This window comes from Pteronotus mesoamericanus, unplaced genomic scaffold (genome assembly GCF_021234165.1).
Source record: "Pteronotus mesoamericanus isolate MK-2021 breed Mesoamerican mustached bat unplaced genomic scaffold, CSHL_Meso_final scaffold_533, whole genome shotgun sequence".
Taxonomy (NCBI): Eukaryota; Metazoa; Chordata; class Mammalia; order Chiroptera; family Mormoopidae; genus Pteronotus; species Pteronotus mesoamericanus.
The window spans coordinates 2297372-2309855 of record NW_026555320.1 but is presented as its reverse complement, the minus strand read 5'-3'; the positions used below and the strand labels follow the sequence as shown (position 1 = coordinate 2309855).

The 12484-nt window shown below is 53.0% G+C and overlaps 2 protein-coding genes across 5 annotated transcripts in view; one reads left to right on the top strand and one right to left on the bottom strand.

The window, feature by feature from the left end:
* FYCO1 (FYVE and coiled-coil domain autophagy adaptor 1) overlaps positions 1 to 12484 on the top strand; it is a 72388-nt gene that overhangs the window by 40881 nt on the left and 19023 nt on the right. The window lies entirely within an intron of this gene.
* CXCR6 (C-X-C motif chemokine receptor 6) lies at positions 3946 to 8085 on the bottom strand. Its single transcript, XM_054594543.1, has 2 exons — positions 7943 to 8085; positions 3946 to 5028 (listed from the first exon to the last, which is right to left on the bottom strand). Exon 2 carries the CDS (start codon positions 5016 to 5018, stop codon positions 3990 to 3992), a length of 1029 nt encoding a protein of 342 aa, XP_054450518.1. The 5' UTR covers positions 5019 to 5028; positions 7943 to 8085; the 3' UTR covers positions 3946 to 3989.

Genomic DNA, 12484 nt, shown 5'->3' with positions numbered 1-12484 from the left:
TGATGCTTCGTGATCAGCTGCTTTTGGGACCTGTGGTGGGTTTGTCACCGACCAGGAGATTTGGCACCTGGTATGTCAGAAACAAAATGAGAACAGGATATGGTGATAATGGTTAAGGTTAGAAAGCCACTTCATGCTTGGGTTAACTCACCATCCCTGCCTTCCGATGAGTAGAGCTGGCAGGTACCGTGGGCCTGACCGGTCTGAAACATCTTACCAACATTTGGTGGCAGAGAAAGAGGTTCTTCCCTGGGGTCCTAGCCCTGGGTCTGTGGCGTAAGCTTTGGCACATACTGGTCTCGCAGAGAGAGCTCTGTCATCTGCAGGGCCATGGTGGCTATTCCCGTGAACCATGGACTGGGCACGTGGAAGGGGGTGCCACCTTGAGAGCCCCTCTCAGGAGAAGGCTCAAAGGAGCGCCCTGACCACTCTGGGCCTCGTCTTCTTTGCTCTGCCTCCACTCTGCACCCTCCCTTCCGCCACCCCCATAGGGCAGCTGTGGGGTCTTCCCTCCCACAGCACGATTCCCTCAGTCCAGACCGCTGGTGGAGATCACCTGGGCCTCTCCCGGGCAGCCTCCGTGTTCACATGGGACAATACATCACCGCTGGTTTCTACCAAGCATTGGAAACATGGTCAGGGAGGAGCACTTTCTTTACCTTCAGGCTCTGAGGCCACACCCAAAGCAGACTGGGCTCAACCAGGGTCCCCACCCGGCCTGCCCCTTCCTCCCCTGCCCCAGGCCTCTTACACGATGGGCTGGTGTGTGTTAGCTGAGGGGAGGACCGAGGAGGGGAGCAGGGCAGGTCTAAGGAAGGGACCTTAGACTTCATGGCTGTGGTGTGGATGGAATGAAGTCAACACACAAAAGCCCCGTGACACATATGTGCTGTGCCCATGTCTGTTGCCAGTCACGATGGTGTGCACCCAGGGGAGGAGCTGGAAAGTCCTATCTACTCCCAGGTGTTGCTGGTGAGGGGGAGGAGCAGTGGGTGACTGATGAGGCAGGAAGGTGGGGGAAGGCTGGCTGTGGGCAGGCAGGCTTCCTCAGCTGCGGGGCCTGGAGAGCGCAGAGAAAACAGGCTGGAGGTCGGGGGCGGACTGGCGGGCGCCCGGTCTCATTTGACTCAGCCAGGCAGACACCCGGCCAGGGAGAAGCTGGGGGTCCCCGTAGCTGCCCCTGTGTCGCCGTGGCCAGGCAGCCTGAGAGTGGCCCTCAGAGTGTGCCATCGTGCCTCACAAGCCCTCCTGGTAGCCAGTGGGGCGGGCGGTGACTCGGGCCTGAGGAGGCTGCATAGCTTTCCCAAGGGTACACAGGCGCGGAGCTGTCACGGAGCCCATGCCTGAGTGACCTGGAGTCCTGCTTTTCCCGCCGCGCCGCACAGCTTCCGCTGCAGGAACCTGCGGAGAGGCTGCAGGGCCCTGGACCCCCCAACTCCTCGCTGCGCTCCCCGGTTAGGGCCTCTGCCTCCTGGGCGAAACACTGTCAGGGAGTCAGGGGCTAGTGGCCCCTCTGGTCACAGGCGCTCTGCGTGAAGGTGAATGCAAAAGGCAGAAGGCAGGCTCTCCCACTGAAGCAAATTTAGAGGCAGAAGAAGCTGGCCTCGTCATCAGGAAGAGGGCAGATTTTGTTGTTTGATGGTGGACTCTGTGGTCCGCGCTACCTGAGTACAGTAAAGTCACTCTCCCTGTGGATGCGTAGGCTCGTTTGTGAAATGACAGGAGGGCCACGTGGGCCCTGCAGGGCCCGGCCTGCGCTTGGCTGGACCAGGGGCACGCCATGCCCCTCCGGGAGGCAAAGCCCACCGCCCCCTGCCTCGCCAACTCCGGCAGCTTCTGTTTTGTTATTAGTTCTTTGTTCTTTTTTTAAAGAACTTACTTGGTGACGCTGCCTTATGAGATTATGTAAGTTTTAAGTGTGCAGTTGTCTAGCACATCATCTGTGTACTGCGCTGGGTGCCCATCGCCCCGAGACTAGTCTCCTTCCATTGACATGCACGTGGCCCCCTTCCATCCCCTCCTCGACCACACCCCACACCCCACACCCCTTAATCTCTGCTAAGCACCATGGTGTTGTCTGTGTCAGTGGATGTTTTATTCCTTTTTTTAAATCCTCACCCAAGGATGTATTTATTGATTTTAGGTGGTGGGTAGGGGGAGAGAGAGAAACATCGTTCACTTACCTCCTGCAGGTGCCCCCGCTGGAGGGTCTGACCGCAACCTGGGCATGCGCCCTGACTGAGGATCAGCCCCAGCCTCCCGGTGTGCAGGGCAACGCTCCAGCCAACTGAGCCACCCGGCCAGGGCTGGTTAGTTTCTTTTGTTCATTCACTGTTGCTTTCTGTTTTATTTCCCACCTAATGAGTGAAATCACGATTCTTGTGCTTTTCCATCTGACTGACTTTGCCTAGCATGACACTCTTAAGATCCATCCAAATGGCAGTATTCCACCTTTCCTTAGGGCTGAGGAGTATTGCTAGTTCTTGGAGAAAGAACAGTAACTTCTGCCATCGTAGAGCCCTCCCACCCATGAATGCAACTGCACTGAGAGTTTTGTGCGCAGCACCTCAGGTCTGCACGCCGGCCCTGAGAGGCGGGTGCCGGTACGCTCCGCATTCCGCCACAACGGAAGAGGTGACGAGATTACCGACTGTTTACCGGCTAATAAGGGGCGAAGCTGGGATTTAACTCTGGTCCATCTCAAACCTCAAAACCGCATTATTCAGCCAGTTCTAACCCACGTCCCCTGTTGTCAGCTGGTTCTCCTGATTTTGATGAGTGATTCGTGACACATGAATCAAAAAGGCAACTTTAAGCGTGGTAAGCAGACAGTTAGGATCTTCCAAACATGCGCCAGTGTCTGATATTTTAAACTCTGCCTCATTCTGTCACCACGATACGGAGATTAAGGAAATGCACCTCACGTTTTGAGCAGGAGGTTGGAAACCACAGTGAAGGAGCTTGTTTTTTTTTTAACTAGTGTATTCTACTTCCTTGGTAGAGCAGTGCCCTGAAAGTTTGCAATTTTAACTTATTTCTTGTGCTCTGAGCCCACAAATAATCTCTTTTGATGTATTCCAGGCATACCACATTAAAGTAGAAGGTGCGCAAGGGATAAAAGTGGTTTGGAAACTTTTAAAAAGCTTTATTTCTTAGTCATGAAAACCATATGCTGTTTGATATATGTGTGTAAGAATATATATACATGCATACATAAAGGATCTGTGCACGCATGTGTGGGAAAGGCAGAGGATAATTCAGTTTTAAAGTGAGCGGACACACCAAAGAATCCATTTCAGAAACACTCCTTAGATTCATGAGGACCTTAAACTCTGCTATCAGTTTTAGTGCAGTTTTATAGCATTCTGTGGATCGCTGGAACCTCAGCCAACTAATCCGTTTTGACCCATTCCTATTCCCTGGTGCTATTCCTTCTAGGATAGTCTCCAAGGACAAAAACGCCTGCCTTTGTAAAAGTCAGACCCCTCGCTGAGGCAGAACCTGGTCTCATTTGTGAGGTGACTGAGGCCTGAGCCCTGCTGACCTGCACTCGTTTTCTCGGCTGCGTTCAGCTCCTCTGCCTCCCAGGAGCCAGAAGAACCTTCTGAACTTGGGAGCTCAAGAGTGTCACCTGCTATCGGCAGCTCTGTTGGCCATGTCCCCCTCTTCATCCTTCAGTCTAGGTCTCAGTGGAAGAGGATCTGAGGTTTTTAGAGTCACACGTCATTCCCCTTGGGGTCAGAATTCTTGGGGATGGAAGAAGGAAATTCCTTACAGTCTTCAGGCTCCCCTTTGAGCTTCAGGCCTGCATGTTCAAGGAAAGAACAGATGTGTTCACACCTGAGAAGAAGCATTCCGCACCAGCCATAGCATTTGGTTATAGCTCCATGAAAATGTGCAACCTATATACAAAGCCTTCCCTGTGGCATCCAGAGGACACAGCCCTGCTCCTGCCAGTTTCTGAGTCGCTTCTCCAAGCCTGGCCAGGCCTAAAGCTGGAACATGCTGGTGGCCTCCGCCTGGTGGGAGGTAGAACACGTCTTGGAAGTGGTCTCTGAAAAATCCCGCTGCCTCGAGACTCCCAGGTAAGGGAGGCAGCCGATGTCTTTCACAAGCTTCCAGAAGTTCTTTCGAAATTTCAGGCCAACAAAGGCATAGAGCACAGGGTTAAGGCAGACCCGTAGGTAGGCGATGGCCTCAGTGACGATGATGGCATACTGAAAGCTGGGCATGCTGTGGTACTCCCAGCTCGTGCTGCGGATGAGCTTCACCAGGTTGAAGGGCATCTGGGTCAGCAGGAACAGAGCCACCACCAGGAAGATGATCTTGAGAGATCTGTGTTTGTGGAATCCTCGGGCACGAAGCAGGGTCTTAATTATGACTGAGTAGCAGACAATCATGACGTGCAGTGGCAGGAAGAACCCCAGGGTCATCTGGATGGCAAGGACCATAGTGGAAATCTCCTCTTTGTGGTAACCACAGATGTACCTGTCCAAATGTTCCACATCACCGTAGATGATCTGCGGCAAGGAAAACAGCAGGGAGACCACCCAGGCGGACAGGCACATGACCTTGCCCCAGCTCGTCCGTTTCGCCTTCTCATTGTAGGCCTTGGTGGCCTGGACCACCACAATGAAGCGGTCCACAGTGACGCAGATGAGGATCAGCATGGACGTGTAGAAGTTCAAAGTATAGATGCCCAGCAGGATTTTGCACATGATCTGGCCAAAGACCCACTCATGGATGCTCGCGTAGGTCCAGAAGGGCAGAGTGCAGATGAACACCAGGTCGGCCAGGGGCAAGTTCACCAGGAACACGTCTGTCAGGCTCTTCAGCTTCTGGTAGAAGATGTATATGACCAGCACAAGAGAGTTCCCCAGCAGGCCACAGACAAATACCACCAAGTACATGCAGGGCAGAAAGATCTTTCTGAACTGCAGGAAGTATGTGTGCTCCTGGCTGTTGTTCAGGGAAGAATTGAAGAGCCCAGGGTCTACGTAATAGTCGTCATCAGCCATGGTGTCTGTTCTGATGAACAAGTCAAAACACAGAAATTATATCTGGGACTGAGGGTTCACACCTCCTGTCTTCCCACAGACCACATGTAGGGGGCAGGTGCTCATCTCCTAAACCCGCCCCTGTTCAGCTCCCTACCGGCTCTGCTTAGTGCACCGGAACAAGGGCAGTAGGAACACCGCTCAGACGAGACGAGGAGTCCTTCATTAGTGCTAAAGTTCTCAGGGTCTCACCCGTCTGGGAGACCACACACAGGCCATAAAATCGTGTGCTGACTTTGAAATCAGAAGGCCCCTGTGGAGAAATGGGGACAGTGCCCTTCGGACGAGCAGCATGACAGGGCCGGTCCTCGCCTGCCTGTGCCTCACAGCACTTGCCCGCCCGTCCTGTGCCCCGCTTGTTCAGTTAGGCCCCTGAACTACTTGTGAAAGCTAAGGCACAGATTCCCTTTCCAGGGGGTCCGCCGTCAAGGAGACTGGAGACCAGGCGGTGTATCGGGGATGGCCAGGACTCTTCCACCTGGGTGGCCCGTCCCTCCGGCCCTTCTCGCTCTCAGTTGCATAGATTTTAAAAGACAACTGATGGGAAACCAAGACATAGAAAGGCACGTGGGCCTGGCACTTTGGCTGAGCTGACCCCCAACCAGAGACTGGGGAGTTCTCACAGCCCAACCCCAGCTTCCTCTCTCATCGCCTGTCACATTTATGACATGCCACCATCAGAGCCTTGTTTCCTGAAGACTTCTTGACCTTCAGACATCTCTTTCTTTTTAAGGTTCTATTTATTTATTTTTAGAAAGAGGAAGAGGGGGGGAGAAACATTGATGTGCCAGAGAAACATCGATCAGTTGCCTCTTAAACACCCGCAACCGGGAGCCTGGCTCACAACCCAGGCATGTGCCCTGACCTGGAATCAAACCAGTGACCTTTCAGTTTGCAGGATGATGCCCAGTGCACTGAGCTATACCAGCCAGGGCATCAGGCATCTCTTAAAAGGTAGATTTCCCCCGAAGGAAACATGGCTTTAGCTTTAATGGCTAGCAGTGTGGGCTGAAGGGTCCCCTTTAGCAAATGGAAGAGCCGGTGGAAGTGAGACGCCAGCTGGGTGGGTAGCCAGAAGCCTGTGGCCAGCCTTGCAGTGAGCCTTGTAGCAAAGCCCAAATAGCTGCCGTTCCCGTCTGGGGCTCCCAGCCCTTCAAAGCTGGCGCTTCCCTTGGGCTCTTCTCTTTGACCTATGACTCTGCTGAGGACCACAGGCAGGACATAGAGGTGATGTGACCGTGGCACGGGCATGGGCCCCAGTAGCAGCATCGGCCTGGGAGCACCACGCCACTGGCCCACAGAGTCACTGGGCACAGTGACTCATTTCCAGGAACCCAGTGCGGTGCCCTGGTAGAATCTCAAAAAGTTTTTTTTTTTTAAACTAAAACAGATATTCCTTATTGCACATTTCAGGGTTGGAAGGAAGCAGGTATATGTTTTAGCAAAGTCAAAATATCAACCGGCCAGACAAGAGCACATTAAAGGAGGTCTCATCTGTCCTCTCTCACCTGCTTGGAGACTTCTGCTGAGTGGGAACGGGTCAGCGTTGGTGCTGCCCCCTTGGTCCTCCCTGAGAACAAGGTGCCTTTTTCTCTGCAAGGAAGGGCCGTGCCTTTGAACGGCGAGACTACTCAGTAAAAAGTCCCTGCTCCTGGACCACAACCGTGAGCTCTCACAGGGCAGTAGGCCAGCCGATAGATATCAGGGCTGCTGGGTCAGGCGGTCAGCCGACGGGTGTGTAGGTGTTAACTGCTTCACGAGGGGACAAAAAACTTTCTTCATCATTTAGAATATTAAACAGGCAGCTCTGCCTCTCTTAGGAGTAACATCAGCTCTCCATTATTGCTTGCCTTTTGTTTTAACCCTCCGATCAGGGCAGTTGCTGGATCCTTACACTAACGTTACGTATTTCCTTAAAGGGCTCAAGCAAATTCCTTTGTGATAATTAGTGAACTCTAATAATGTGTTAACAGATTAGAACTTCACAATTCTATGTAGATGGAGTACTAAAAATTCCTTTTCCTCTAGAAATGTGAAAACCATGCATTTTTCTTTTGTAACCAACGTTCTATGTTGATTTCTGAAAATTTTAAAAGAATAGTAATATATGCAACTTTTAAAATAGTGTAAATGCCTGATAATTAAAAAGTAAGCACATTAGAATTCAGAAAAAATACAATTAATATTTAGGAAGTACTTTTAATATTTTGAAAAATTTAATACATTTAAATTGCTCAGAAGAGTGCAAGCACAAAATTAGTATCGGCTTTTATTATTACAATGAGTAGGTGAAAAAGGAACGTAAAATTGGTCATGGTTCTTAACCTTTGATCATAAACCCCGTTGAGAACCTCATGTAAGCTACACACCTGTCCTTCAGAAATATGTACACACATACCTGCAATTCTGGGGGATGAGGAACCCTTCGACTCTCTGCCATATATATATATTCAACAACTATATATTTTTTTTAAACAGAAAAATGACCAGATTTTATCAGCAGTGCCCTTCAGCTGGTAAAATTAAGGGTGACTTATTTCCCTCATAGTTTCCAAAATTTCTACAATGGTACATTGAGACAAGAAAGTAAACCATATTCTGACACAGCAGCCTGTCGTTAAATGCAAAAGAAACAAAACCAGAAAGGTTATTCAGTGAACAAGCACAGACAGTGACGCTCCTTGTCTCCCTGGGAGCGTTGGGTTAGGCCTTCGCTCCCCAGGACCGTTAGCCTACAAGCACTTACTGTGTGTCCAGGACCACGTTAAGTCATTTTCACGTCCCTCTGACCCTTGGCCGCACACAGCAGAGATGAAACGCAAACCCGGAGCAGTTACGCTCTAAGCCTGCACATTTGCAGCAGAACCAGAGGCCCTGGAATTTACCTACTAAGAAGATGACGAATGACTCACCAGCCGAGATGCTTTCTCAGTTTGTTCCAGAGATGAGCTCTTCTCAGCAGCAGGGTCTACCTCTACCCCTCTGTGATGTGGTCCATGTTTCCGCTGAATAGTTTTAAGCTCTCGGTTGGTGACTGGAGACCTAACCCAGCATCTAGATCAGAATCCACATGATCAGTCTGCACCCGTGGGTCAAAGGTAGGAAGCTGTGGCTCTGTCACTGTGAACTCCCTGCCCCCTCACTGCCAGCTGTTCTGTGAGAAACTGAGAGCTGTTTGTAAACTGAAGGGGAACAATACATCTGGCCCTGGCAGTCCGCTGAAGGTGGCGTTTGCACCTTAAAATTATTTCACCCACTAGGCACGCGTCTCTTAGGAACAGCTCGAATCTGGACCAGGGCGAGGTCCGTGCTCTGGCGGGGCCTCGTGTCTGCGTGCCGCTCCCCCGCGACAGCCGCCCGTTCTCAGCAGCCCTGCAGAGCAAGCGTCCCCATGTTACAGGGGAGAGCATGGGGGCTATCCTCACAATGACAGTCCCATGTGCATACAACTAACAACCGGCACCTCCAGCATACAGACCCGGCTCTCTGTCATTGCCAGACCCACAAACCTATGGCTTCTAGGTGACAGTCTGCTGCGGCCCTGCCTCCAAAAGCCACGCACTCGGCCCATTGGCAGGCAGTGCTCGCTCGCAAGCGTTGGTTGTGAGGATGGGCTCGCTGGCTTGCAAGTTGTGTCAGACCATAGTTACCAAGTAATCAGAAATCAAAATACCTCTGGTGTTTTGTGCTCTTCTTCGCTTGTTTTTCAGGCGAAAGGAAGCCAATGACTAAAAGAAAAATTAGGAATTTACTTGACTAGTCAAATAAAAGGATGCCCCCAATCCACAGTGAAAGTGGCCCACAAAATGACTCAGCCCGGCTTCCAAAACCGCGCTGCCCAATAGAGCCTCCTGGAGTGACAGGCCCGTCCTGTACCTGTGCTGTCCGGTGCAGTGGCCACCGGCCCATGTGGCTGCTGAGCACTTGAAATGTGACCAACCAAGGAAACCAAGTGCAACCAAGGAAACACATTTTTGTGTGTGTGTGATTTTGATGAATTTGAGTTTAAACAGCCACATGAGGCTAGTGGCTACCGCATTGGACAGTGCAGCTGTAAACCAAAGACCTCTGCAGTTCGCAGGAGACTGTTGGCAGCTGGAGGCTGAGCTGGGGGGCTGCGGAGCTCTGTGGATCGGCCACAGGACCAGCGCTCCTAACTGCGCCGGGCTTAGCCGCACGGAGGAGCGGATGGAGCCCTCCAGGAACGACCGTCCGCAGGATGCCCCCGCCGCAGGGGCCTCTAAGCCTCTCTTCCCTCCCAGCCAATCTAAACAAGCAGGGAGTCTGCTCCCCCGGCAGTCTGCGGGGCTGAAGTTGTACAACAATGAAATAAAAAAGAGACTAAGGCATTTTGATTTGAGAGGAAAATACTGACGATTCCGCCTGCTGAAGCCAAACTAGAGGAGCCCCGCCCATGACCCGTCCCTCATCCAGGCAGGCTTGACCCTGGGCTGTGTTCCGGGAACTGCTCAGCATCCCTCTCGTATGTGGCTGCTGCTTTCTCAACTTGGTTCTAAAGTGGAGCCTTGGTCCTGTCCTCCACTGGAGGCATTTGACACAGAACACCACCTTCACCTGAGGCGCGTCATCTGGGCACTTACTGAGCAAAGGCTGTGTGGGAGGCAGGCGACCGCCCTCAGGGTGGAGGGAGATGGCACAGATGTGCGTGCCTCAAGGCAGGTTCCGCTGGGCTGGCCATAGGCTCAGGGACAGAGAGTGTGACCCTTGGCAGGCAAGTGTGACCGGCCATCATCTGTAGGAGGCCGCTTAGCTCCCATGGCCGGAGCAATAGGGGGAGGAGGAAGGCCACTTGTGGGCAATGAGTTTGTCTCACTCTTCTGAGAAAAGCACCTCAGTGACCACAAAAGGAAATGGGTGTCGTGGAGATAGGCTGCCCCCTAGTGGCCTTGTTTTGTTCCCGGTTGTCTCACATATTTTTTAATCCTTTGACATCTTCTAACAGTTGCTCATTTTCTGCTGTATCCTATAGTAAGAATACATTTTACATGACTACCTAGGTGCGGACATGTGTAGACTTAAAACAAGAGCCTCATAAAACAAAATGTATCCTCACAACATGCATTACTAATTTCTTTTTTAACGTTGGCCATAACTTAAATTGATTCAGAACCCACTAGATGAGTTGTGACCCACAGTTTGATTGAACTGCCCTGGCCGTTACCTTCCAGACTGCGTGGCCCACCCAGGCACACTCCCGGCTCCGTCCTCCCGCGTCACTCAGCCCCTCCTGCAGGGCCTCAGCCGGGGCTGGCTGCGGTGTGGGGGACCTGCTCTAGGAACCATCGGCTTGCAGGTAGTCGGGACTTGTCTGTCGCCATGATGGTCAGAGAGGTGGGAGACGCAGGAAGAAAGGGAATAATAGGTTAGGACATCTTTTATCCCAATTGCAGGGAGGTTGAGAGAACCGACTGCGGTTTTCAGAGTTTGTTTCATCATATGTTATTTATCTCTCATTTACGGTGTTTCCTCTTCCGACAAGGTTAAAAGCGAATGAAATAAGGCAGGCCTGGGTGGCCTTGGGCCCGCCTCTTGAGCTGCTTCTTGCACTGACGTTGTGTGATTGTGTTTGTCCTGGGGTCAGAGGTGGGGGATCTGGGAGCAGTGGTTAGAGGAGCAACGAGAAGGAGGTATGCAGGGAGGTTGGGGTGGGGGGGCGGTGGCTAGGCTGGGGAGGAAAAGGAGCAGCGAGTGACAAGCCTTGCCCTTGGTGGCAGCAGGGGACATGTTGCCCTTGGTGGCACTTTGGGACATGTTCTTGCTGCACCTTCCCTAGAAAGAACTGAAGGCCAAGAGCAGGGAGTTGCCGACCAGAACAAGCCCACTTCTTTCCTGGCCAAAAGATGGAGTAAAATGCCTTCTCCAAGTCCTTTGAAACACACAGCCTTTCCAAGCTGTCAGTTGCATCCCCTCCTATTTGGAGGAGAGGAACTAAAGCCTTGGAGGAGGAGAGGGCTCACCCAGAGTCACACTCTAGTTGTAAAGCCAAGACTGCAGTCGCCTTGGCGTGATCGTCCACCTGCCTCGCCCCCAAGGGCCCCGGCCAGGCCCCTGCCCGCCAGTGGGTGTCTGACGATCAAGGCAGCCCTGGGGGCTCCCAGTGCCAGCCCCCACCGCCCCCCACGTACACTGGCACCGAGAGCAGATTCCCACATCCAGCGGCCTCCACACTCCAGCGCTAGACGGGCAGGAACAAGGCCGGGAGGTGGGGGCTCTGGCGGGGAGGGCGGGAGGGCGGCTGCGTAGCCGGTGGTGAGCAGGTGTAACGTCCGAGCTTTGTAGATGGAGCCAGGTCTGGAGCTCAGAGATGTGCCAGCAGGACAGAGGCCTGCTCCGCCCCTCTCTGCACCCCGACCCCAACCGCAATGCCTGTCCTCCTCCGGCACAGAGAGGGTTTGTAGGGGGGCAGCAAATAGAGGTGAGGGTGGCTGCATCTGTCCTCAGACGTGGGTCTGCTAACCCACACCTGCCGCCTCATGTGTCACTCAGGGTCTTCTCCACGGATTTGTCCCCAATTCTTTTCTTGTCAGTAGGGGTTAAAAATACTCCGTGGTCAAGTAAATATAGAAACACTAGAGTTAAAATTTAGTAGGTGACTTTGCTGCAGGGCTCCTCGGAGCCTTGAATTTACTGTGGCTATTTAAAGTATGCTGTGACTGCCCTGACCAGTGTGGCTCAGTTGGGCGGCATCCTGCAATGCAAAAGGTCGCCAGTTCAATTCCTGGTCAGGGTACATGCCTGGGTTGCAAGTCTGGTTCCCAGTCAGGGCGAGTTCCAGAAGCAACTAGTCGATACTTCTCTCCCTTTTTATCCCTCCCTTCCCCTCTCTCTCTAAAAAGAAAGAAACTCTCTAAAAAATAATATAAAATCTCTCTAAGAAAAAAAAAATAAAGCTGTGACTTTCTAAGCGTGTACGTGGTGCCCCCCACCCTGGCACCGGTGTCCCGCCAAGCACACTTCGGGACCCGCAGGATGTCTCGATGGCCAGGTGGCCCTCACTGCTGGCTCTGCACAGCTGAGAGTGGGTCACGAGGGAGGGAGGGGATGTAGCCTCGGCCTGACCCCTTTGTCCGTGGCCCCGTCCCACAGCCTTCCTCTTGGCCCACACAGTTGCCTGCCCCATTAGCTCTGGGCACCTGGTCTTGTTCCCAGCGGTGGGCCGGAGCGGGCTCCTCTCGTCGCGGCCGGCGCTGAGAAGGCAGGATCCCCGGGGCTGCTGCCTGAGCTGTGGCTGCAGCCTGCTGGGGTGGGAGGAGGGGGTGGTCCCTTTTTGTTACGGTCGTCCCCTCCCCACACCTGCGGGGACGATGTCAGGGAAATCCCTGCTCCCCCGGGGTCCTGCCCCCCGTTCAGTGGCCCTCTGCCTGCAGAGTATGCCGGGCCCCTCTCGTGGCCTCCGGGACTGAGGG

Excerpts from the sequence above, each read along its gene's own strand:
- CXCR6 (XM_054594543.1), bottom strand. The coding sequence starts at position 5,018 with ATGGCTGATGACGACTATTACGTAGACCCTGGGCTCTTCAATTCTTCC.